The sequence below is a fragment of the Ixodes scapularis genome, unplaced genomic scaffold, assembly GCF_016920785.2.
Source record: "Ixodes scapularis isolate PalLabHiFi unplaced genomic scaffold, ASM1692078v2 PGA_scaffold2__306_contigs__length_199485367, whole genome shotgun sequence".
NCBI classification, from domain to species: Eukaryota; Metazoa; Arthropoda; class Arachnida; order Ixodida; family Ixodidae; genus Ixodes; species Ixodes scapularis.
In genome coordinates, this window is record NW_024609857.1 from 82,565,473 (window position 1) to 82,592,809 (window position 27,337).

The 27,337-nt window shown below is 43.9% G+C and overlaps 1 protein-coding gene across 1 annotated transcript; it reads left to right on the forward strand.

Moving 5' to 3' along the window:
• Positions 1 to 21,249: 21,249 nt before the first annotated feature.
• Positions 21,250 to 22,287, forward strand: LOC120844307. The gene is made up of 2 exons (XM_042291464.1): positions 21,250 to 21,866; positions 21,918 to 22,287. Exons 1-2 carry the CDS (start codon positions 21,250 to 21,252, stop codon positions 22,285 to 22,287), a joined length of 987 nt encoding a protein of 328 aa, XP_042147398.1.
• The last annotated feature ends 5,050 nt before the right edge of the window (positions 22,288 to 27,337 follow it).

Genomic DNA, 27,337 nt, shown 5'->3' on the forward strand with positions numbered 1-27,337 from the left:
TGCATCTGCATCGCAAAGAAGAAAAAATGTATGAACCCGGAGAAGAAGCATTAATCTCTGTGCAAAATATACCAGGCTCAGGAGAGCGCTCTGCAAGCGATTACAGAGAAGCTACGATCGGCAGGGATTGGCATGACGTTCGCGTGTCATCGGTTAGCGGCCCACGTCGATTGCTGACCGCACGCAAGAAACTAGTATACAGATGCTTGGCTTCTCCTATAAAAGCGGTGGCTGCGTGCCCAAAGAGAGTTTGCAGCATCGAGGCAACATCGTTAGTCTTGAACAGAGCGAAATACGTGTGCGAGGAAGGAAAGAATTAGTATTTTCCACATAAAGAGGTCACCAAGCATCGGCGCACTAACTACTGCAGATGAAGTCGGAAGAATGAATAGATGTTTGGCACAGGACGCCGCCTTTTCGATTGGATGGTGGTTTGTGCCACCCGTAGGTTCAATCTGTGAGGACAAGTGCAAACTACGTGCCTGCAGGACGCCTCTTGGCATCGTGCCGGCACGTACAATTTGATGTCATATGAACTAAAATTAGTGAGCCGAAAGGTTGTCGTAGAGATATTCCCGCAATCTGACGGAGGCCTATTGCGGAAAAAGCGCCGTGTAATCGAGCTTTCGGTTGCACGTCAAAAGATCCCCAGGTGGTCGAAATTAATCCTCAGTCCTTTGCTGGGGCATGCCAGATGACCGTCCTTGGTTTGGTAGAGGTATTCGAATTTTTAGTAAAAAAACAAAGTGGGCTTGTTTGTTGTTGTTTTTTTTTTGTCGTACCAAAAATAGTGATAACAAACGCTAGTTCTGGCATTGCATAAATTAAAAAAGTATGGCGTAAATTGTTTTACTGTAAATAAATATCACTCACAAGATGTGTACCTTTTTTTCGGACGTTGGTATCAGCTTGTTTTTAAAGAAGAAGCAATCAGGTAATCCTCACTTCGAATTTCTACTAAGGGGGAGAACCACGAGCTTGTTGGTGCGAAGTGTTCTTCAACTGGTGGAGTGATCAGGCCAGGGAGCGTCTTAGGCGCGCCTGCATAGTTCACTGTTTCTTCAACGGAAACATTAAATAAACTACACTATTTCGAGGTGAGTCAAATGTGCAGGAGAGGCGTCTTGCTAGGCCTATTTTAGTTTTCTCGTTGACATATTTATTCTCGTGTACTACGCCGTTCATCACGGTCAAGATGAAATCATTTTAGTACATTTTCTTATAGTTGCAAAATTATGCGACGTCCGAAAACAGTCAACACAAGCGAAACAAATAATAGGCTGGACAAGCGCTTAACTCACAACTAAAGACTTATAGAATAATCACCAACGAATAGACACCCCCGTCATGACGGAATCATTCAAATTCCAAGAACTAATTTTTCCCCCATATAAATAAACAGATGACTGGGTGAAGCAGATATATTCTTTGTCGTTTTTTTTCTTGCGTCTACTTGGTCGGCTTATTGCGTTCGTAAACACGGCTTGATGCCGTTATGACGCTTGTGTGACAACGTTGAATTTCTATTTCAATGAATATGCAGTTCGCGTTTTAGTGCTTCTTCTCTTTACAGCTTTTCATTCGTCTTCTACCCTTTTTAGCACTGCGTACTTCTATCTTAAGCACGAACCAAGTCGACCGCATTGCCACTTTTATTTTTTTTTGCCAGCAGAAGCGTATGAAACATAATTGTTTGGCTAGAAGCCCGAGAAGTGTCACAGCCACAAGTTTCTGCTTGGAATGCAAAAGTCAACCCAAGCTGTGTGGCATGACTTTCCTATCACTTAACGCTCATGAACTTTTACTGACGCACCCCAAAGGCCAAGAGAGGGGTCATCATTACTGGTCTTGCTATATACTGTTTAGACGCCAGAACACTTGAGAGATTTTGTAAAGACGTAAGAACTAAATTCCGCAACCTCCTTGAGCCTGTAATATAAAGGCTACTAATAGCGGTGTGTTAATGAAATCAACATATGACATTTCAACGCATCCTGCCATCCCTCGCTACGCAGGTCAATCTAGTATGCCTAGGCCAATTAAAATATCGCGGCTCATGCTGCAATCAGTTGGCTGCCAAGCAATAAACCTCTACAGGATGTTTTGAGGGTAACATTTAACGAAAGAGCCCAGGTATGAGTGCACCATACAAATATACTAATTACGTAATTCAGGTTATTTGGACATTGTACCAGAACGGAACGTTTGACTGATATTTTAATTGCCCTCGGGGCTTCCTTTCTTTTTTTTAATATAATGATATATATTTTTCTCTATATATTAAGGTCTGCCTCTAGGATCATTCAACATCTCGCAACGGGTGCACTGTTCATGGCGAGGTCGGCATACTGTGTTTTCTTTTTAGCGTTTTTATTTTGTTCTTGACAACATTTTCACAGGGTAGCATTATGCTCTCCTTACAAAATAGACTTTCACACAGCTACATATAAAGAGCTCATACTCACTAGCCATTCGTGTAACCAGAGCTCCTTTCCTTCATTTCATATATATCCCGTTTGAGATTTTGTGTGCACCTTTCTTGCTTGTCGATTTTGATATTTCCGATACGTTTCTACAGTGTGCGAAGTATAAATGGAAGCAAAATGTGACTCAATTATTTAACAGTAAAGCAAGCTTGCTACCCCCCCCCCCCCCAAAAAAAAAAAGAAAGAAAAGAACGCACTTAGAGATTGAAATAACCTTACCGGTAACTGTAAAAAACACTCAGCAGAATCTACACAATCAACGTTTATTTATCAGCGTAAGCTCTTTGTTCCCCCATACTCGCCCTAGTGCCTATCGGTCAGTCGGATTACTCAGACTATTGTCAGACTCAGTCGCATTACTCAGACTCAGAAATTGAATATTCCTTTCCCTCCATTTCTAGCGAATACAACTTAGGTCAGCTTTGCGTTCAGAGTTCTTTGTATGGCTGGCCAGAGTTAGCTAAAATTCTCCGACCCAAACCTCCTGTTGCGGGACAAGCTCAGCATCTCGACTACAAGCCCCCCCCCCCACAAACACACACAGAAGCGCGCACCACGCACGCATGCACACAGAAATAAACAAACACACACTAGCGCGCACGCGCACCCGAGCACAAAAAAAAAATTATACGTTTATTCCTTTATTGACACAGGAATGCCCAGGATTTATTGGAAGTCCTGGAACACAAGCAAACATTTCGAAAACGTCCATGCGCGCCATTATAGCACCGAGAAACGAACATCTGTCGCTCGCCCGAACCTGCACTAAAGTACAGAGAGTATGCAAACTCGCCTCCAATAGCAACGCGTTGGACAAATGATCCTAGAACAAGCTTCTAAATGAACACACTTCCCAAGTGCGAGAGTAGTTTAGCCCTGCCAGGCCGAAAAGCGCGTTGGCCGAGGGACGACGAATGTAAACAGCGCAATTCTGTCACGGGTCGTCGGGAGCGCTAAATCAACAGCAGCCGCTCCAGCCGTCTGAAGGTTACAGGAACCCCTTTAGGAATTCATTTAACGTCGCCAAATTATAAGAGAGGGCACATTGGGAAGCAAGGGGCTGCGACTGGGGAGATTGTGTTGTGTTTACGAATCAGCGCGGCGCAAATGCCATGGATAGCGTTTTCAATATACGACACACCATTTACCCTGCGCTGATATAGGAGTGCGATTAATTAGCGCGCATAGGTTACTGTCCTGTTCTCGCTCGACAGCTATATGCGTCGAAGAAACGCCGGAGTCGTATTTAATTCGCGCAATTGCCAAAGCTCATGTACAGATCATGGGTATTCCATTGTCGCCTAAGGAGAGCTAGGACAGGGAGTGCCTTGTCGAACCTCCTTCGAGTGCAACTAGAAAGACCAGCGGATGCCGAAAGCTGATAAGAAAACATTGGTAGGACTTTCCAACTTTGCTTAGTTTGAAGCGTCAAAATTCGGTGACGTTTTCGAATATGTTGTGCTGCATTTCTGGGCGGCCTGGGTAAATATCGTCAGGATCGGTACTTCCTGTGCACCAGATATTTAGCCTCTGTGTTCAATCCGATCGTCATGATGGGAAGATTGGCGCTGTATGTCAATAGGCATGCAAATTTCAGAAAACTCACATTTTTAGCGAGAGGCTTACCCGAGAAAGTCCGTTGTACATTAAACGGCGTTCAAGTGCAGAACGCTACATGTATTCCAGCTTTAGATGCTAATATTCAGCGTATTCAATATACGGAACAAGATAAACCCCTTGCAGATGGAGCCTTGAATCACGTCGCTTCTTTTTACCTTAAAAGTCAGAAGATTTAACATTTTCAACGCAAAATGGTGCCCAAAGGTGTACATCGTGATCATTGTGATTTACGACTGGCCAGGGTATATCGAAGTGTCTTCCCACCTTCGAAAGCCTAACGGCAGATTATGGCTGAAAGCATGAAGACAAGCTTAACATCTCCGAAACATATCTGCATTGTGTAAATCGGTAACACGCTTTTAAGCTAATCCACTCATATTGATATAACGTCTATACGTAATATATTTCACCAAAATTCTGCACACGGTTTGTTTTGTTAGCTATATGTATGGACTGTAGGCAGGCATTAGTTTAACTTTCTGAGGATCTTATCTTGAGGTGAGCTACATATTTAGACAAATATCTGAATATTTCTTTTTTCATTTGCTGGAAAGTGAAACGTGTTTTTTCATATACATGCTTTATATGCAAATCTAAGTAGGTTTTAAAACTGTATATGGTTTCTGTGGTGCACAGAAATATGTAGTTATGGCACTACGTTAACCAGATATAATTATATCGAAGTTATTCACCTTTAACTCAACTAGCCTGTGGTCTTGAAGATGTTTCACGTTGTACGGGATAGAATAAAAGTATAATGGAAAGGTAGACGACATCAATAAGATATAAAAAAACATCACTCGAAGCGCATATAAAATCATTCATATGCATTATAATTTTTTTTCTAGACACAAAGCTCAAGATATTAACAATCAAGTAGCAAACATAACTAACAAGGCATTATGTACGCTAGTTTTTATTTCAAGGTAAATTTTACTATATATTGATTCTCAATCTCAATCACATTTCTGTATTATAAATGTCAGTCGAATAGTTTCACTAGTTTCGCCCCCCTTTTTTATTGTTACTAATATAATATTCGGAAATATTAGAACACAAACTTTTCATGAACCGATTCCATCTATTTCTGACGTAATTTTATTTATCTATTCATTGATATTGCTCTCTCCTTCGGGAGATGTGGTAGGAAGGGGTATATAATGTTTGTATAAAATATATACATTTCTAGTCATTTTAAGCACACGGGAAAAAGACAATCAGTGTCATCATTATGCAGTATCGAATAAGAAATAAAGCAATACAAAGAAAGAACCTACAAGAAATACCGTCAATTGCAGGAGCATTTTTTATATGACTGCGTAGGGCATTCCAATCATGAACGGTCCTTGGTAAAAAAGAGAGCTTAAATACATCGACCCGACAACTGTATTCTTATAATGATCTACAAAGAAAATTTCGCGTGTGGTAATTATGAAGAGCAGGTCAAATATATATAGAGGTGTCAATATTAAATCGGTTGCTTAGTAGGTGGAGCAAAAATTTTCATCTTTGAAATATGCGTCTATGGATTAATTGCATGTTTTGTTGTACGCGTTGTGGCAATCGAGTTTAACTTTTTTAGTAGAGGAACGCGAAAAGAAAATAATTTTCGCTCGCGCCAGAAGCAGAGAATTTTCCCGTCTCTATCTTCAACGATGTTCATCCATTCCCCCGATTCTACACCGCTCTCTCGACGAGAGTATCCAACCAAAATTTATTTCGATTCATTTCGCGTTCGGGCTCACGGCTTTCGGTTCAGTTCCAGGGATCAAAAATAACGGTTCAAATCGGTTTGAACTGCTAAATTTAGAATATATTTTGGGCGCCATTTAGGCAATCGGCACTATTTCTGCTGTGAAACAAGTGACTATATAGCTTGTTTATTGTTCATACAATCCACTTTCAATTTCAAGCGCCAAAAAGAAGAAATTACTGTATTTAATTTCGACGCAACAGTAAAACTAAACCTATAGATTAACATACAAAACGTCGTGTTTATACAACTCTACGAAAATTTGGTTACCTCAGTCACCTATATTTTGCCGGAATAGAAAGGGTCTCACGAAGTTTGGTATGTCGCCCAAAATGCTCATGATTGGTACAACTTTGCATCGCAGTATTAAAAACTGAATCCTAGTTGTGGTTCTGAACTAAGGAATAAATTGCAGTGCATAAAATTGTGGAATGGGTACATCGGTCGTCATACATATATAATGAAATATTGTTTACGAAATAGGCTTTACAATATACAGGGTGCGGTCGTAAGGACCAACACATTTGGCACGCTTTACAAAATTAGAATTGGAAACGTACATACTTGAACTTTCGCACTCGAACAAAGCTGAGCAAGAAGTTTTATGCCCATATTTTTACAGCTCAAGTTTGAGGTAGTGAACTCTCAGAAATAAAGCAAAATTGGAGGCCGTGTAATTGCAATGGCCCATACCAGCCAGCCTGATTGTCATCTGCACTCAGGTTTATAATCTCGCTCCCCCGTAGCTTGCTGAATGAAAAAACGCTAAACACCAAAGGCAGAGGCTGGTGATGAACAAGATAATCGCGATAATTAATACTTTTAACGCATTCATGCAGTCATAAAGCTTACATGACTTCATGACTGCTTCTAGCAGTCATGAAGTTTACATTTCCGCTAGAGAACGATACGAAAGGACAATGCTCGAAACTACGCCAGCGGTTGAGTTTGTGGTAACGAGCTTTTTGTTCGCTGTATGGCAGCGTGAAACACCTATCACGGGATATGCCAGAATTGACTTTTGGCTCACATGGTGGATCTGAAGCCAAAAAGACTAAATAGAAAGAAAGAGAAAGATAATAAATAGTTTCCTTTCCAACAATCTGATATTTGGCTCGAGATTCGATCGGCACGGCTCATGTGGTGAAAAGCATAACTGTGCTTCGCTTTACACATTTATGTAGAAAAATGAATGCCACGCGCGCAAGGCCGAAGCCATGGAAGGCACTAATGCAGCGGTTCGGCACTTGAAGCTCGGGTTCTTTACCCTTGCCCGTGCTTTGGGCACTTATAGTGTGGATGCTCTCTCTCCACCCACATTGTAAACAAAGAGAATGACCACGCGCATTATAGAGAACCATGGATAAACAAAAGCACACTTCCCCTAATTTCAATCTTTGCCTCGAAGCCAATACTGCGCAACTTTACAAATTGGGCATCTACTTTTGCTAGTGAACATCGCATTTCACCAGGAAAGTGAAGTGTTCCCTGGTGACGTCATTCCAGTATATGCACGTGGTAATTGCCGTTTGTTCTTGCGGAGAAAATCAAACCAGGTAGTCAAAAATGCGCGCTGCAAAATCTTCGAGCTCAGTGCAAGCCATGCATTTGAAAGACACAAATTATGCTTGGTTAGTGCCGCATCGCGTAGAACGCCTCCAGCGTCTGGAACCAGGAGAAACTCGCTTTCAGGAAATATTCTTGTTGCAATGAAAGTAGATTCCGGGCCATGCTTTCTGGTCTTTGCCGAAGATGCGGGCAGAGAAACCTTTACAAAACAGAATCTTACTAAACCCCCCCCCCCCCCCCCCCCTTTTTAAAATTTTTCTTGCTCCTCCAAAGAATACTTTTTATTCCTGGAGGACTCCCTTTTGCGTTTGAGGGTGCTAATTCAACAACTAAAATTGTGCCACTTGTTAACAGTAATCTTACATTTCTTTTATTTCGCACCCACAAACTGAAGTTTAAACAAAATACCGAGGTGCTCGAAGCTTGGGGAAGAAGTTGAGAACGACACTCCTGTGAGAATTGGAGCGGCTGGTAACGGTCCGGTGTCCATCTGAGACCACTAGGATCTTGCTTTTTAGGTATCCCTCCCATATAGAGTGTCAATTCTATGTAACGTCAGATTAATAAGTCACATTTAGTCATTTCAGTGCTTCTATTCTCGGGGCCAACTATCTGAAGCAGCGCAGCAAAAACGAAAACATATTTGGGTGACTCATGATGTGTGCGGGTAAAATTGGTCGTGTAACGATTTTCGTATTTTCAGTAAATACCGCTAAGAACTAATCCCTTACATCAATAAATTGCAAGAACACCCATTATTTTCTTTCTCTGCGCAATGGCACACACAAAAAAAAATTAAAAGAACGAAACAGCTTCCCCTTGTCAACTCGCAAGTAGAATAAGCGGACACGTGAAGTGACGCTAATTATTTACTCTCAGTGTTCATCACAGTCATGCGCTGGGATTGGCAAAGCATAGGCCATGGGTTGAGCTTCAAACGTTGCTATAGTTTGGCTATTGTCATCTTTTATTGAACACGAGATATTATGCGAATGTCTGGCGATGTTGATTGTCATGAACCCGAGCATGCGATCAATCGAGTACGTCAGGGTGCAACACGACTTGCGGTGCGAAGTCTTTATGTCATGTGACGTTACGGTGTCGACAACGTGAATAAAAGTAGTGACGTTTTCAATTTTAATCGCCTTAACGCAGTGAGTCACATGAGTACTTCGAGTGACATGACGGGGCCACGTCGCGTGACATCACAGGACACCATGTCTTGACGTCACGTCACCACGTGGCACATAATTATTCATAGTGCTAATGCAAAAGCGCCATGAAAAACCCACAGTTTATCATGCATTCCAATTCTGTAGGTAGACGAATTGATCAATGCATAGAAATACATCTGTCATTTTTTTATTTTAAAATATTCATTTGTAATACAAAAAAAACAACGTTAATTATTTTGAATTGACTACCTTTACAATTCTTTCCGGTTCAGTTCCAAGATGGCGGCAGGGATTTCGGTTCGGTTCCGTTCCGGTTCCGCTAAAAACAACTGCTCGGATCCCGTTTTCCGTTCGGTTCGGTTCCAGTTCGAGACACTGCTCTCGACGCGCATTCACCGCCAATTTATAAAGGGAGGAATTGGGGAATCGCTGAGGAATAAAGACTCCGTTCTTAAGTGCATTTGTCTCGCTAAGTGCCCCTCTAAAAGGATATTTTCGAGCTTAGAGGCCTGAGCACATCCTTTTGATAAAAATATTAAAATAAAGAGGCAGATGGGTTCGGCGGTGGGGGGCTTTGGTTTGCGACGGATCCAATTTGAATCTGTTTCTTGCTGATTCGCCAAATCTCCAATGTGAAAACCCTATTCTCCGTAATATAATCTGCCTTCGAGGTTCTGGGCTATTTAATCGTGAACACTTGCTCGTTCCGTTGCCTGTCACAAAAGCGTGAATTGTCCGCTAAGTAATTGGAAGTATTAGTCATCCTACAACCGCTGAAAGAAGAGGCAGCTGTGCGAGAGAGATATTAATCACGCAGACGTTTAGCGTGGGTGTGACAGGCGTGCATGCGCAATTCATTTCGCAGTTCCCCTGTCTTGCATATAAGAATAGCTACTGGCTTGTCAGAACGCGAATATTCTGCTGAAAAGAAGATTCAACAACATCTTTGCGGATGAACATCGTGAGCAAGTCTCTTAGTTTTTGAGAAGCTTTGGCTGTTGTTGACAGAGTCATCGAAGAGAGAAAAAAAAAACATATTTTGGATTGAAAAATGTGAGTGGGTGGTGTCTGTTTTGGCTTAACTTATTTTATCAAAAGGAAAGAGTTCACTTGAGCATTTTTCGAGGGTTCGATAATTTTATGATACAGCGGGTCATACTGAAACTAAATATAAATGAAATAAACTGTTCTTGGAAGGCTTGGTGGTAACCAGCCGCACTACGGAGAGTTACAAGGAAGTATAAACGCACCGTTTGAAATATTCTTTCCGTATTATTAATGAGATTTAAATACAATATATTCTCTGACACTATGTGTTAACGCAAACGTAAGTGTCGATTCTTAAAAAAAAATTAGCTTCAATATGACGTGGAATTTACTTGTAATAAAATATTTTCCGGTTCAACTTGCTAATTTAAAAAAAAATAGGGTGTTGGCGAAGAAATATGGGGCTTGAAAATGTATTTAATATATAGTGTCATCTAATATAATTCACGCAACACTGGGATGTTATATAATACAGAAATTTCTTCGCAGATGTCACTTTAACAATGCCATCGTAATTTAAGAACAAATAAATCAGTGCATGCTACTAAGCGAAACAAGATATAAAAAAATGAGGTAACATTAATAGTGTTGTCCATTCGAAAATGAAGATTACTCGGTAATATTTGAAGGCTCAATAAGCACACCCTACACGAAAATCAAGGAGGCTTGCAGTGGTTGTGTGAGCTTCTCGAAATTAGGGTTGCTAAAAGATGTATCTTATTAATGTGTTCGTTCGAAAACAAAACATGCAAAGACCTGTCAACAGTAATTTTCAGCACAAGTGTTGCAGCGGCTTGTGCTTTTTATCGCAAAACAATAGCATCAACAGCCCCATGGAGCGAGCCGACGTTATCAGCGTTCCAGCCGCGAAAAAACTGATCCTCAAAAAAAAAAAAAACGGCACCGAATTGAGGCACAAATTCCCATTGGGTGCCCCGCGTCGTAGTTTCAAGGAACGCCACCGCGCATAGAAGCCCCCTCCCTGGCGCTGCGCCCTGTCCGCCGGTAAAAGGGAGACGGCCGCTGCTCTCGTGTCAGGTGTGCCCAGACGGACCGGGGCGGGGGGTCGCATAGTTTGCGCGGCGCTGTGGCCCCTTCTGCTCCTGTAGGAGTCGAGGAATATTGCGTCGCCTGAGGCATCTCTATTTCGTCGGTGGCCGCAAACTCGGCAGTAGTGAAACAGGGCCGTCCATGCCTCTACACCGCAGAAGAACTAAGGGAGCGGGCGATAATTCTTTTCCTTTCACAACTCATATTTTATTATATACTAACAACAACAGTATTCACCTTCAACAAATCTTGCTACTCTGCCAATAAGAAATTTCATCATTCTGTGTGAAACAAAAGAAGGTATCGTACTTGCTTTGAAAAAAACGTACGATCTTCGTTGTTCTCCTATATGTTAATTGCACTTCCAGTTCTTTTTTTCTTCTTATTTATTAACGTTGACTAACCCATATAATTTTACCCGCATTGGCTGATGACAAACCTCACATCGCCTATTTAAAACGGTGATGTGAATTTTCGGGGACGATTATAATGGCAATTTAATATGCTTGAACTTTGCTAAAGGTAAAATCAAGTGAGCATTTGACTTTTGCTTTTTATAAAAGAGAACATTATTATAGAAATTCGATCGAATAGTTTCGACCACCCCTGCTTCCGAACCCTGCCGAACAACTGCAGACTCGGCTCTGAACCCCGGATAAGCCTGCTTAGAAGTATGTTAATTCAATGTGATTTGGCACGATATTAGAACTGTGCATCAAGTAACCACCATGAAACGAAGTTCAAGAGCTATAAAGACATATACCACAATTTATTTGGGTCCATGGAATACATGTTTAGCAGCAGGTTGTGAAAACATTAGGCTGTGAAAGGGGGTTCGACAGGTGCTATTCTAATTGCTGATGCGCTTGACGGTGAGTTGTTTATTTTCCGAGGTTTCAAACAGACAAGTTCTTATCATAGGCTGCACTATAGGGTCTTGTGAATATTGCAGTAGTTCGTACAATGCACTAAAAACAAGCGTCGTGAGAACGCGGCTTTACTCCTGAAATTGTTCTCGCTTATGAAAAACCCGTTCCAAGGATACCTCTATAGCTATGGTGTTTAGGCAAGAACTCGACATACTATTAATGGCATCACACAGGATGTTAAAAAAAAAGCAAACCAAAGCGTCAGCGAAGTCATTGTGAAGCGAGTGAAACCTGATCATCACAGAGTGACCCGTTAAGATCGCTTTAAGCCACACAATTGAAAATGCGTGATTTATCCTATTTCGTTGTACTATCGCCGCTTACAAAACACATTAATAGACAACAGATGAGCCTTACTCTTTAAAAGGAAAAATTTATACGCTGGAGATATGGGCTGTAATGGCATTGGTCTGATTCATTTTGGAACACCTCTTGGGGAGGCCAATCATTTATTTTAGAGAAGCAAAATATTTGGAGCATAATCACACACTTAATTTTAATTCGAATCACTGCGAATATTATTTTCTTATTCATGTATTGACCTGTTCAACTAAAATACTGTCTGCTTTGCCTTCCCACTTCCGTGGAACCTTTTGCTAGTATAAGTTGCACGGCCGGTTTGATTACCTCAAACGCAGAAGATGTTTAGTTGGATGCGGAAGCACCAATGCGCGGCAACAAGTGGCCGAGTAATGAAGGACATTGTGTAAACTGCTCAGGATGGCTATTTTAGGTACGAAATGAAAGATAAACATAATATAGTTACTGAAAGAGCGATAATGGTAGGGTGTCCTTTGAAAGACCCGACCTCCACCACGCGCTCCATGCATTCCGCAGTGCTTTGGTTTCGCGCGCGCGCTCCAAGGTCACGGGAGGAAGAAGCGTTGTCGAAGCTATGAAGCTAGCGACGGAGGTGCGATAACAGTAGCTCCTCGCTGCCGTTCTCACCTTGCCAGCGACTACAGTTGATTCCACTGTAACGATGTTGGAATATGAACATTTTAAACACCAAAATGTTAGTATCGTTCCAGATCAGAACAATTGTAGTAAACTGCGATTCTATAAAAAAAAAGCTTTGACCATTTGACTATAAAAATCAATAACGTTTTGTACGTCAAACTTCAGGAAAACACACATCGCCATTTGAATGATAAATATTCCCTTGTAAACAATCCAGTGGAACAGGTTAAGATTATCCCCAAGCCTCCATTCACTTCACCTTACACCAGTGATGTTTCGTTAATGTGAACACCCTACGTTCCTCCCCCCAACCCCCCCCCCCCCCCCTCCAAAAAAAAAGAAGAAAAGTTGTTTGAAATGAGTTGTTTATAATAACGAGACAAACATTCATGTATTTCCCCAGTTTGTCCCCGAAAATGGTATCCATATAACGGGGTATCCATATTAACGAGATCCATATTGTCGAGGTATGACTGTATACGTTTAATTTACTCTTTTCGCTGTGCCATAGAACAGATGGAACCGGTATAAAGACGATAACTAAACACCAGATTTGACATAAAGGATAAACCTATCGAGCATATATATTTACCAATGGCAATAATTATCCTTGCGCAACTTAAATTCGAAAACGCTGATTAAAACAAAATTTGTTTCCTCTTTATGTCTATACAGCCTTGATGGAGATGCGCCTCAACGGGTAATCGGTCTCTTAGCTGTAGATGAGAAATTTAGCCAGTGCAGTACGACCGCTGACCTGGGGTTTTTAACGTGCATCACGCAGTAGTGATCACACGAACGCGTGCCGGTACGAAACTCATCCAGATCGAAACGGGCGGGGGCGGCGGGGATCGAACCCAGGAGGTTCCCAGCGCAAGCTTTCGCTCCACGCTCCGAGCTGAGACGCGTTAGCCCACTCGGCCACTTCCTCCCGTAAAAACGCTGATTATTTTTTATTTTATTTTTATATTCCTTTGCAGCTACCTTTAGCGGCGGTGGTGTGAACTTCGGGGACAAGGGGTGACGCGGGGCGTGCCCGGGCGTTGACGTGGCTCGCCGCGAAGATTACAAAGCCTCCCCGACGTTTTCTTTCCCGCTTTCGTCTAGCGCAGGAGACGCTACGGTGAGCCTGGTCCGGCGCCTCTCTGTCGCATCAAATTAAGGAAAAGGTGCGAAATTTCGGGAGCTTTTAGTATGGGTGGAGTTCGTTGCAGTAGTAATTGAAAGCCTTCACCGTGACTCGTCCACTCCCGGCCAGGGGAAGAAGTCACATTTTAACTAATGGGTCGTAAGGTCCATAAGAAAGAGAAAGGTTGAATTTTGAAGAAAAGAACGCGAAAGATGTAAGGGGACTTCGGCTTAGACTGCGGACGAGTAAGGATGGCCACCAAAGTTGTGAGTGGTATCTGGTTTATGTAAATAAATGGATATAGTCAAATGCTAACAGCGAGTTGACCCATCACTCAGGGTCGTCTATGCCACCACGCTCCAGACCATCGGAGCGAAACTTGCCTCCCACAACGCTGGGAGGAGCGACAACTTAACAACACTCTAAGAATTGCCTGCTCGTCTACTTACCCGCAAAACGCTCAAAGAGCTAATCTCTGCTGTCTACGAAATCAGCTCAGCGAATGATGAGTCTGAACATCCGTTTAGACCTACAAATGAAGTCTGCACTGTGGCATTACGCAATGCAGAGCGTCATGCTTGCATTGCATAATGCCGCAGCGCAGACTTAATTTCGGGGTCTAAACCGATGGTCCGCCTTATCATCCGCTAAACTGATTTCGTAGATCGCAGAGATCGGCTTTTTGAGTGTTTTGCGGGTAAATAGACTCGCAGGCATTTCTTGGAGTACTCATTTGAAGAAAATAATATATTTAAATAAGACAACAATTTATCGTATCGGATTTATTAAACATTTTACTGTAAGATGCGTTTGTTACATCAGGACTCAACCAGCTTTTATTATTATTTTTTCAATATGATTGGCACTTGCGTTTGTTACGTCCCACTATGAAGGAGTCCTTCCCTCTCAACACGCGAGTGGGCTGCGGCCAAGCCAGGCACACCGAATCATAGTCCCTCTTTTGATGTTGTCGCTTCACTGGAGTACACCATTGCGCGGTGGGAAGTGCACTGAACGAAGCTCACTAAAGTGCTAGAACGGATCACGAGCATGAGAAATATTTCGAAATTCGCGAATACTCTCAGTGTTTGATAAACAAATAAATAAAAAAACTACGCTGTTTGAGACGATCATTGAAAGCTCCGAACATGCGCACAAGCTTATCGTATCGATACGGCAACGTAGCTGGGTCTGCGCTATTATATTTTCAGAATTACTAAAGTTAAACGAAGTTTCGGCGCTACGTATAGGCACAAATGCCTCACATTTTCTCGCGAAATGTAGCATGAAGCACCTTGGCATAGTTTGTCTCAAAAGGCGCAGAAATCGCATTTCTGCACATGGCATGTGTCAACACATTTACACCGCTTCGCGATACCACTTGGCTGCGACTTGTATTAGTGGCTCAGTCCAGCGATGAAAATGTGTTCCACCACTAATATGACGTGTCACTTCCTGAGTTGATATAGCGAAAAAAATGATTGCGCGTGCGAAACATCAAGTGAGATGATTGAGACAATTTTATGGTGACTAACAAGGTGAGAATGTCAAGAAGAAAATAGCCTCACCTGTCCGGCCACCAGCGCGAGTTTTCCTCTTACGACATCTGTTCCGCGGCCCGTGCACCCCGGAAGCACGCACGTAGTCAAATCACGACGGAAGGCATTAAGCCCGTGTTAAAGGCCGGGCGCTCGAATGATACGACCTGCCGTTCTCCCGCTGTCCGTGACATTAGTTACACCAATGACTAAGGCAGCACTCACTGAAGAAGGCACGATACAATATCAAATAAAAAAAAAGGCGGAACACAGACCAACACCCTCAATTTCTCAAAATTACAAAAACAAATATGTGGCAGCGTTTTTTTTTATATTTATTATTATTGAAGACGACTTTTAACCCGGTGTGTTTTACGGATATCGCACGGCTCAAACGCAAGATAGCACGCAGCAGAACAACCATTTGTGTATAAAAAGGTCCAGGTGGGATTTATTTATTTTTATTTGAATAATAATGCCGGCCTACTTTTGTGGGCCAGGGCATGTGAGTACATATATGACATATACAACAGCACAGCTCTAGTTCTACGTGGCTTCAAAAAACATAGTTGAGAAAAAGTAAAATACATATAGTACAAACGTTTCCCAATAAACAGAGGTAACACTTGGCAAATGGTTAGTGACATGGATTTAAAACTCCATCTAGGGCGCTGACAAACGAGTCGAAGGTGGCACTGCCTGTAATGTTGTGAGGTAGGCCATTCCAGTCTCGGAGGGTTCTCGGGAAGAAAGAGTAGTTAAAAATGTATTTTCTACATTGAAACTCTCGAAGAAGATTGTCACGCTTCTGCCGTGTGACTCGACTCAACTTGTACACCAGATAGTCTTCGAACTTTATTCCAATCTTATCGTGTATTACTTTATACAAAAAAGTCAGACGCTTCACTTTTCTGCGGGCCGAAAACTGGGTTAATCCGGATAACGGATAAAGGGATGACACAGACGTATGCATGCGGTATGCATTATAAATAAATCGCAGTGCCTTTTTTTTTTTGCACTCCCTCAAGTTTGTCAATCAATGACTGTGAGCACGGGCCCCATACAATGTCCGCGTATTCCAATAATGGACGAATCAAAGTAGTGTACGCAACAAGCTTAGTTTCCGGGGTACAATGTCCCATAGTCCTTCGAAGACTCCACAGTTTACGAGACGCTTTTGCGATAATGTTCTCTAAGTGAACAGACCAGCTTAAAGTAGATGTTATGGTAATGCCCAAATATTTATGAGAAGTGACATTTTCTAACGGTACTGAGCTGATAGAATGCCAAACAAAATTGGAGACTTCTTTGGTGTTACCGTCATTTGCACGCATTTTTTTACGTTCAAATCCGTCTGCCATGCTTGACACCAGGAAAACACAGATTGTAGGCTGCTGTCTAAACATAATTGATCGGAAATGCATGACATTTTGGCAAACAAAACACAGTCGTCGGCGAAAAGATGGTACTGAATCCCGGGCTTATCTACACGCAGATCATTTATAAACACTAAAACAAAAACAAAGGACCGAGCACATGATATGACTAGCAAATCCAGGGACTCCGCTTTCCCAACAGTCACGTACTGTCGACGGTTCGCAAGATAGGAATCAACCCAACGTACAAGGCAATCGTTATCGAGTGTCTGCCTAATTTTGAACATTAGTTTCCGATGCGACACCCTGTCGAAAGCTTTCGCAAAATCTAAGAAGATAGAATTCACTTGGTGATCGTTATCCACTGTAGGAGCAAATTCATGGAATGTGTGGAGAAGCTGGGTAACTGTTGAGTAACCACGTCGAAACCCATGTTGGTCTTTTACCGAAGATTCTGTCGATTCTAAAAAAAGTTGCAATGTGTTTAAAGAGAAAATGTTCAAGAACTTTGCTACATCTGCCAAGCAGCGAGACAGTTCTGTGATTCGAAACGCACTTTTTATCTCCACTTTTATAAATTGGCACAACTTTCACTACTTTCCAGTCTTTTGGCACTTTGCCAGTTTTTAAGCTGCAAAAGTATATTTCATAAAGATACTTCGAACTCCATTCCGCATACCTATGAAGGAATGCGTTAGGAATCCGGTCCGGGCCGCGTGACTTTTTAACGTCCAGCCGGAGAAGGCTATCAAAAATACCACTTACTGACACTACTAACTCGTCAATGGGTGTAGACGGCATAAAAGCCATTGCAGAAGCTCCCTTTCTTCTTTTTCCTGTCGCCATCTTGGTTTCACCGAGCAGCGGCACAATTTGGCACGAAGTCGCACACGGAAATACAGCGAGTTTTTTTTTTTCACTTCCTTCTTTATCACGTTTGCACCTTTATTCAAGGTGGAAAAACAGGTAGCTCGGCCCGAGCATTAAGACATTAACGCTATTGCGAAAGTTTCTTTCTGGCTCTAATGAGACACTAACAAGGACTCTCTTCGAACAGAGGTGTGTGAATAGCGGCGCCACCCAGAAAGCGACCATTTTGAAGGCATTATTTTATAAGCTCCCATAGCCAGTGTGTTCTGGACGAAGAAAACAACTGTTTGGGCGCAATTTCGCGCAGTACACGTTTACATATAATAATCGACAACGTAAGTTAACGACGCGGCGAAGAAAATTGTTCCATGATGTGGAAAGTGCTGCCTTCCAAGCAAGCTTGTTTTCTTTTGCGTCTCAAAAGTAAGTAAAATGAAAAGTGAAAAAAAAAATATATATATATATTTGAAGCAGAAAACTTTATTACAGCTATATTTATGCGCGTAATCCGCGCAAATGTCTTAAGCACTAATCATGACGTGGCACAAGCGTTTGGATGCCCTTTACTGTGAAAGTTTCCGCCAATGAGATCTCCGTCATTTTATCCCGCGTCTAAATGACCGTCAATCACCACAGACGTGTAATGCCTATGAAAAAAATTACACCAAGTTTCGTGAAATACGAAAAATGGCCTTGACAATGGGCATCAGGGAAGAGCGTCTGCGGCAACTGACGGTCTCTTTTAATGCCAGACAGCCAACCAAGGTCGTGACCTTCTTTAACAAGGATATGCAAATCTTGTGCCACGTCATGGTAAGTGCCTAAATCTATGTATTAATCACGTAGAGGTGTAGCTATTATATGTATCTATATAGGATGGATGCTTTAACATTTTTATCACTCTCGTGCTTCTTTAACCCCTCATTCGTGGTTGAATAAAACATTCCTGGGATTATTAAAGTCTCAGCTGCGGTCAAAAAAATCGGTTAATGCAGTAATAAAAAGCAAACCAATAGCTAATTAATCAGCGACGTTACTTTTTGTGGCATTGAACGCCAGTGTAAGATTCCTCTGCAACTCAGGATATTTTCCCAAACAACATCTTCAGAAAACGGCCTTCTAGGTGTTTCAAGACGGTGTTTATTTCTTGCGATTATGCGACGCAAGGATGGTAGAGTACCTACCATGAAAGCTAACTATGAATGGCAATGCTCCGCTTTACAAACTACTACTAGAATAAAATTCTAATATCTTAAATTACGTTTTGAAGGTTGCATTATACAATTAAACGTGATGGTAGAACGTCTCCTGACTCAAATAATAGCGCATTTTCTTAGCGATATCTATTTTTCTAATATTTCTTATCTATCTTACTTCATTTAATCATAAGTGACACATACATTTTTGTTTACGGTGTTTACACACATAATTTTGCTTTGTATCGTGATACGCATTTTACCTGGTTCTTCGGTTGGGAACACTAAGTTAATTTTATTCCTTTTTTTTAATTTATTGTTTTGTAACTCTACGTGCATATTGCCGTTTCCTTCAGAGGCTTTCATTTTGATATTGCACTTATGGCTGAGACTGTCTGTTAGTTTGACGATGTTTTTAATGCTTAGGTTCCAACAGTGAACTATATGTGACTGGTAATTGTTAAAATGCTTGTGTTTTCCTCTGAATTACATTGTTAGTTTTATTATTCATATAGTGCTTTTGTTTCGCAGCTTTATGTATGGCGACTATGTGTATGTCTGTGTTTCGCTTTGTTCGGTTTGTGTTTTCGTGGTAAGCCAAAACCAAAACGTGTTTTGTGGATTACGTGCAATAAAGGTAAATTCTAACCCGTATCTAAAGCCCTAAAATATTGTGACTAATGATGTGTTCGTTGGGCAGTAACTGGTCTCACCGGTGATTAAAGGAAGAAACACGGCGTTCCCGGTGTTAAATTGACCTTCATAAAAAAGCAGGATCCGCCGTACTCTGTTAGAGGATGTAAAAATGTTTTACGTGAATATATATTTTGTAAAACACACACTCGCACAACTTTAAAAATATCTACGCAGGGCGAGCATTATCCTAAACAGAGGAGGGAAAAGGGTCGCGGGTTTCCAATTTTGCACTACCAAGTTAAAGAGCCACAACTGGAAATATATTAATGACAACGGAGTACGTTCACATGCAGAAAGCACAAAGAGCACCGGTCCAGAGACATCTCGCTAATTTAGAGGAATCGTTTAGTTCATACGGACCGACCAAGGGGTACTTTCTATCAAGACCCCGAACTCTTGAACGTGCTGTGTTTCGTCTTAATTCCTAACTCACCGACACGTGTGTCTGCGTATCTCTTACGAAGAGAAAAATTCGTTTCACCGAAATCCGATCCGGAGGTACCGCAATCAGTTTCAAACGAACCGTACACTGAAGCCTGCTCCCAAAACTTTCCTTATTACATTCGTTGACATATTTGAATAAAACAAATTAGGAAACAAAATAATCGAGCTTTATCCGGCCCGTTTGTGTGAACGTCTTCGCAATTTTAGTGCCACTGAAGACAAAGTAAAATCTTAAGTACCACAGACGTGTTAGTTCTTTAATGCTTAAATTAAAATATTTTCTTCATTTCGAGGGTTCCAAGCTAGCGGGACAGTCACAAAATAGAAATTGTGTGTTCTCGCTTCTTACTCCGTGAGCGAAAAAGATAAGGTTTAACATACTTTCCCCATTTGGGACACGGAACTTTTCCAAAATTTTAATTTAGATTTCGGCAATAAAGCCATTTGTTGCTTCGCCTAAATATTTATCATTTGAATGTATAATTTAGGACACCGTTGAATACGGTTGAGTGTATACTTGTATTTCAGAAGAAATATATACTGTGCCTAAGCAGCTGACTAGTTCGGCTTCCTTAACTTAATTGAAATGGTCATAAAGGCGTTCAGATTTCCCCTGTGCAAGCGTGAGCAGACTTTTTTTAAACTTAGAGATGCTCTTGCTATACCTAATATGCTTTCAGCTGGTCACATACAAAATACAAAGAACTCCGCGACACGGCGACTCGCAGGCATTTCCTTTTCTATCGGCAGCCAATCAAGTGTTTCATTCGCCGATACGAACGCCAAAGAACAAATTACGAGCGTAAGGGGCTCTGAACGGGATGAGCCCCATCTGGCGTTTTTTAAGCCCTCGGGGATCAATGTCAGTAACAACTTCAGAAATGCAAAGCGTTTTTGCTAATTATGTTGACGTTTGTAGACTAGTGGTTCCTGTTGTGTATTGTGTGAATTATTGAACACTGTCCAGTTTCGGTTTCGGATGCTCGGTTGGCAACATGGTGTCCTTATGTGTGTATATAAAGTATTGCGTCCTGAATAAAGTCAAATTTGGGGGTCTTACGTGCCAAACCAACGGCGGGCATCTGGCACGCCCCAGCGGAGGACTGAGGATTAATTTCGACCACCTGGGGATCTTTTGACGTGCAATCGAAAGCTCGGTTACACGGCGTCTTCTCCGCAATAAGCCTCCGTCATATTGCGGGCACCTCGGCCGGGATTCGAACCCGCCACATGGGGATCCGTAGGCCGACGCTCTCGCCTCGGAGCCACCGAGGTGGCTTGGCGTCCTGAATAAACGGTTCTGTTCTGTTTGGCATTCCGTCGGCTGCTGGCTCGTCATTACATGGCGACGAGGATGTCCTCCCTTTCGATATGTAGCGCGTAAACGGCGCCGTCCCCAACGAGCCTCGCCATGGCCTTCGCCGGTCTCGCCCCTCCGGAACCGTTCCTGCCGACACCGGGGCTCCCGTCCGTACCCTGGCCGCAATGGCATGGCATGTTCAACGTGTACCTGCTTGCGACTGGTGCTGCCGAATTTCTACCGGAGCGACGTAAGGCCCTTCTGCTGCACTGTCTGGGAGCCGAAGGCCAGCGAATTTTCAACACACTACCTGACACGAATCCTCCAAGCACCGCCCAGGACACCGGCAAAGACGCAACGAGCAAGCCGGACGTCTACGCCATCGGCGTCACTTCCTTGGCCCAACACTTCGCTACAACCAGCAACCTGGTCATCGAGCGACACCGCTTCCACCGGCGCTTCCAATCTCCAGGCCAGTCTGTTCATGACTTTGTTGCCGCGCTACGTGAGCTCGCAACGCCGTGTTGCTTCGCGTCACTAGAAGAGGCACTTCGAGACCAATTCGTGACCGGCGTGTCTTCTAACCGCGTTCGTGAACGCCTGTTGCTGGAAGGTTCGTCGCTGCCGTTTTCCACCGCAGTCCAGATAGCCCTTCAACAAGGACAAGCGGCCGAACAAATGAAAGAATTTTCCGCGTCTGTACAACCAGTGTCGGCGCGTCCTAGCAAGTATTCCGAGCCCCCTTCACAGTCTTCACGCTCACAGCACGTTACGCGAAGTCACCAGCAGCATATTCCCCGAAGCGCTACCACGTCACGCGCTGCTCAAGGGAACCGCCCCTCATCTCGTGACCGCAGCGACCGCCGTCGCTCGCCTTCAGCACCGCGCGCGCAGTCGCCGCACTGTTTTCGTTGCGGCTCTCGTGGGCACCGCGCGTCATGGACTCGTTGTCCAGCACAGGGACAACGCTGTTTATTATGTGGTCGCATTGGACATTTCAAAAAAGTATGCAACCAAAAACGCTCGCAGTCGACCGTTCGCGAGGTAGTGGTCGACAATTCGTCGGAGGATGATGCCGTTCAGGTCCTTGTTGCTTCAGCGTCCTACAACCTGCGCAATTCATATCGATGTTCAAATCGGGCAGTTTAACTTGCAACTTCTAGTTGACTCTGGGTCATCTGTGTCCATTTTGTCGAAATGAGTATTCGACGAAAACTTTCCGGGTCTAGTTCTCCTGCCTGTTCCGCGTGTCACCGTGGAGACTTCTCGAAAAGGCCCATTTCACTTCGAGGTTGCTTCTTCTCCGAAGTCTCCTTTCAAGGACGCCAGGCGCAACTTTTCTTCTACGTTGTAGAGCATGGAACTTCGCTCATTGGTATTGATGGTATCAAGGCTATGAACTTGCGCATTGAAGGGTCCACTATGCAGTGCCTTCAAGCTTCCTCCGTTCCTGAGGAACAGACCTCCAATGCTGTCGGCCTTCCGCCACTGCCTTCGGCCCTTGTTCACTTCACGCCTCTTTTCACTCAAGACTTAGGCCTCGCCAAAGGCTTTGTTCACAAAGTCAAGACGCGCTCTTCGGTCCAGCCCGTAGCATCAAAGCTTCGTCGCCTGCCTTTGTTTTTGCGACCTCGGGTGTCAGCTGAGCTTCAGCGCTTGGAAAGCCTTGACATCATCAAACACATCGAAGCGTCGGAGTGGGTTTCTCCCATTGTTGTCATTCAGAAGAGAGATGGGAGCATTAGACTTTGTGTGGACCTTCGCGAACCCAACAAGGCCATCGTTCCCGACATGTTCCCCCTGCCACAATTGGAAGAGCTGCTTCATGCACTGGTGGGAGCCACCAACTTTTCAAAACTTGACCTAGCTTCAGCCTACCACCAGGTCCTCCTGCACAAAGACAGCAGAGACTTAACAGCCTTCATCACCCACGACGGCTTGTTCCGCTTCAAAAGAGTTTGTTTTGGGTTGGCCTCAGCGCCAGCTGCGTTCCAACGCCTGATGTCGCAGATTCTTCATGGCTGTCCTGGCGTCCTTTTTTATATTGACGACGTTATTGTCTTCGGCCAGTCGTCGGAGGAACATTTGCAGAACCTGGCCAAATTCCTGCAACGCATCAAGGATGCAGGCCTTAAACTGAATCACAAATGCGTTTTCAATGTCACAGAGTTGACATTTCTAGGTCACAAGGTGACTGCCCAAGGCATTTCGCCCCTCCCAGAAAAGGTAGATTCAATCGTGAACACGCCTGTTCCAACCAAGGCTGCAGAACTCCGCTCCTTTCTAGGTCTCGTGGAATATTATTCGAGGTTCGTTCCTCACCTAGCTGAAGTCGTGGAGCCAATGAGAGCTCTTCTTCGCAAGGAACAACCGTTTGTGTGGACCTCACAAATTGATGCCAGCTTTTGCAAGGTCAAGCTCCTGCTTTCTTCTGACCTGGTGCTTCGTATGTTTGACCCTGCTCTTCCAATTGTAGTCTCGACAGATGCATCTGAATGCAGACCAGGAGCCGTTCTCCAGCAGCGACAGGGCCAGACACTTCGCACCGTCGCTTTTCCTTCGCGCACCCTTTCACCTGCTGAAAGGAAGTGTGCTGTTGGCGAAAAAGAAGCACAGGCCTGCATTTGGGCATGTGAACACAGGCATGTGTTCCTCTGGGGACGCCCATTTACTCTCCGAACAGACCACCAAGCCTTGGTTTCGCTTCTGTCTTCACGTGGTTTGGGACGACGTCCGCTTAGGGTCGCACGCTGGTGTGCAAGACTGCTCTGCTACAATTTTACAGTCGAGTATCAGAACGGTGAACAGAACAGTGTAGCTGACGCTCTGTCTCGTCTTCCCGCCCGACCAGGGACCCAGAGCTGGTTTTTGAGGAGGAAGCTGTCTGCCTTGTTGAGCCTACGTGTGTCGCCATGGAACAGTTCCAACAAGCAGTTCTGAGTGACGCTGTTTTGACTCAAGTGAAGTCCTACGTCACAGATTCTTGGCCTCCGCACAGAAGCCTTCCTGAAAATCTGTTGCCGTTTTTCAGAATTCGAGAAGAACTGTCAGTGGTAGATGAAGTCCTAATAAGAGCAGAAAGGCTAGTTGTTCCCTCGTCTCTGTCGGCCCAGCTCATTGCTACGGCGCATGAAAGCCACCCAGGAATCGTTCGCACTAAGGCAAGGCTTCGCGAAAAATTCTGGTGGCCGGGAATGGACAACCAAGTTGAGACGGCCATTAAGAGCTGCAGTTCTTGCCAGGAAGCCGTCAAGTCAGCCAAGGCATCAACTGCTCCAATGCAACCGGTTGAGTTCCCCGAACGACCATGGCAGAAGGTTGCAATAGACATAGTTGGTCCCCTGGAGAGAGCCCCTCAGAACTGCCGGTTCGTGATTACTCTGATCGACTACCACCCCAAATGGGCGGAAGTCCATTTCAGCTCGGAAGTAACATCAAGGACTGTAATGGAGTTCTTGCTCAACGTATTTTCCAGGGAAGGCTACCCTGATGAGGTAGTATGTGATAATGGTCCACAATTCACGTCCAGGGAGTTTGTCCACTTTCTGCAAGAACGGTCCATTCGGCTCTCGCATTCATCAGTGTACTATCCCGAGGCCAATGGCCAAATAGAACGGTTCAATCGCACTTTTAAGGCATTCATTCAGCTGGCTGTTTTGGAACGTTGACCGCTGCGACTGGCTATAACCGAGTACCTCGGAATCTACACGTGCACTCCGCATGTTAATACAGGGATTGCCCCTGCTGTTCTCCTTCATGGGAAATTGCCAAGAACACGGCTGAACGTCGTCGGTTTTCCATCACCGTTGCTCAAGGAGGAACAAGCAAGAGAGCTGTCAAAGTTGAGACAGCGAGTGAAGCGTCACCAGCTGTACAGCAAACAGCACACCGACAGAAGGAGAGCAGCAAAGAACACAAAGGTTGCTGTAGGAGATCACGTCAGGGTTAAGAAGCCATCCGTTTCCTTCAAGGGTAATCCTGTTTTAAGTCGTCCAAAAAAGGTTGTCAAGCAGCGTGGCCCGTCGTCCTTCCTTCTCGACGACGGACGTACTTGGAACGCCTCCAAGTTGTGCAAGGTGCCTGCAGTTCCGGCTGACCATGACTGCATTCAGCCAAGTGACAGATGGCTGCCCCGCAGTGCTTCATCTCAGGGGCAAGTACGAACTACGCCGCCCGAGGAGAGTGTGCCGTCCCAGGAACCGGTGCCGCCCGAGGAGCCTGTGCCGCCCGAGGAGCCTGTGCCGTATCAGCAAACTACGCCACAGGAAGAGCCTGTGCCGGGCCAGCAACTACACCGCCTGAAGAATCTGGGCCGGAGCGTTGAGTCCAACCCTACAGGGACAGGCGTCCACCTGCTAGGTTCCGGGACGATGCCTAATGTTGCCTTCCGGTTTTTGTACTATGTCTTCTGTTGTGATTGTGAGCTGTAAGTAAGTCACATGCAGTTCTGTAAAAAATTGTATAATGTTGTTTGTAAGAATTGTATGATATATATATGTATATATTTTGGGTATATATCTGATAGGCAAGTCATTTCTAACAAGCCATTAACCAATTAACCTACTTACCAATTGTCACCCAAACAAATTCAAGGAAGAAAATATGTTGTGTATTGTGTGAATTATTGAACACTGTCCAGTTTCGGTTTCAGATGCTCGGTTGGCAACATGGTGTCCCTGTGTGTGTATATAAAGTATGGCGTCCTGAATAAACGGTTCTGTTCTGTTTGGCATTCCGTCGGCTGCTGGCTCGTCATTACAGTTCCTTCTTCAATTTTCTCGTCGGCCTAATGCCGTAACCTCATTGGCGGCGGAGCGATGATTTCCACGCTCGTAACTTCTCGCGTCACTGACTATACGGCGAGCAAGTGTTTTTGAAGATCTAAAAATGCGTCTTCCGCGCATGGGGACGGAAAGAGAAGTGAGCTGATAAGAGGCCGACATAGGGTACGCACAGGGATCACGCGATGACGAAGCAGCCAAGAGCGCGGCGCCTTTGGTTGAGGATTGGGGTGGGGGAAGGGGGGGGGGGGGATAAAAAAACGCACGAAGAGTGCAAGAAGCAGACGATTATCTAATCCATAGTTTCCTTGAAGATACTGATGGAGCAAACTTAAAAGTGAACACTCCGGAAGAACCTTAAAAATTGTACTTGTTTCACTAAAAGACTTCAGAGAAAACAAGGCCTGTAACTGAAACGTTGAATGCTTTTCTGAGCTTTCTCATCAATGTATTGTTTAAAAAGATAAGGGTGCTTTTTTTTTTATTGGGGGGGGGAGGGGGAGAGATTATTTAATGATGTGAGGAGCGAGATACTTTTAAATATTTTGCTCTGGCAGACGGAGAAACCTATGACAGTCATCTTCAGTAGGCACATAGGTAGATAAGCAGCGAATATACAAAGTGTAACTAGAGTTATTGCGATTCTCCAATTAAAACTTCTATAGCGAAAACTCCTAACGAAAACACCGGGAGGGGGCAAGTGAGCTGGTGTGAGTTCATCATTGTAGAATTACCCGAGACTCCGCTGTCGACAGAAAAGCGACAGGTAGAAGGAAAGCTGTTTCAATTTGAGATCTCTTTCCTTCTCTCTGTTGCTTTTCTCAGCATCACCGCAGTCTCCGGTAATTTTACAATTATGAAGGCTATTCGTAATCTAGCAAGAGGCAGTTTACCTGCGCTAATACTCAACCTAAACCAATTTATTTCGACCTCTCGTGTCATCACGTCAAGAGAAGCATGGTCGCTTCACTGGATGTCGCATCGAGAGAAGCCATCAGAGTTCGCCAAATAAAAATGAATACGCCGAATGATACAATATTGCTACAAATTACTCTAAACACCAAGTGAGCGTCGCACGACGCTACCCCGGCTGCTAGAGATGCTACAGAGTTTACAAGCGTTTCTACTCGGTAACGACCAGTGGTGTCAATGCCTTTGCAGACGCAAGTTCTATCCCTCGAAGAACACGGCCATCAAGACTAGAAAAACAAGTTGCAATAATTCTAGAATTCCATTCACTCGGTGTAACACTGGACACATTGAGCAACGGGCTACGTCTGGCGGAAAAGATTGTAACGCTGATTATTTTTTTAATTTCTTCTTTCGAACGAGCCACTTGCCTATCTGGTTTAGGGGATTGCCGCGACACGCCCTAACCACTCCTTGCAGGAATGTGTGAAACATTCAGAAATGTGTGG

What these genes read in the sequence shown, in the direction of transcription:
- LOC120844307 (XM_042291464.1), top strand. Translation starts at nt 21,250, where the DNA reads ATGGCCTTCGCCGGTCTCGCCCCTCCGGAACCGTTCCTGCCGACACCG. An exon ending in GTGTCGGCGCGTCCTAGCAA is followed by an intron (nt 21,867 to 21,917) that starts GTATTCCGAGCC and finishes CGTTACGCGAAG; the next exon opens with TCACCAGCAGCATATTCCCC.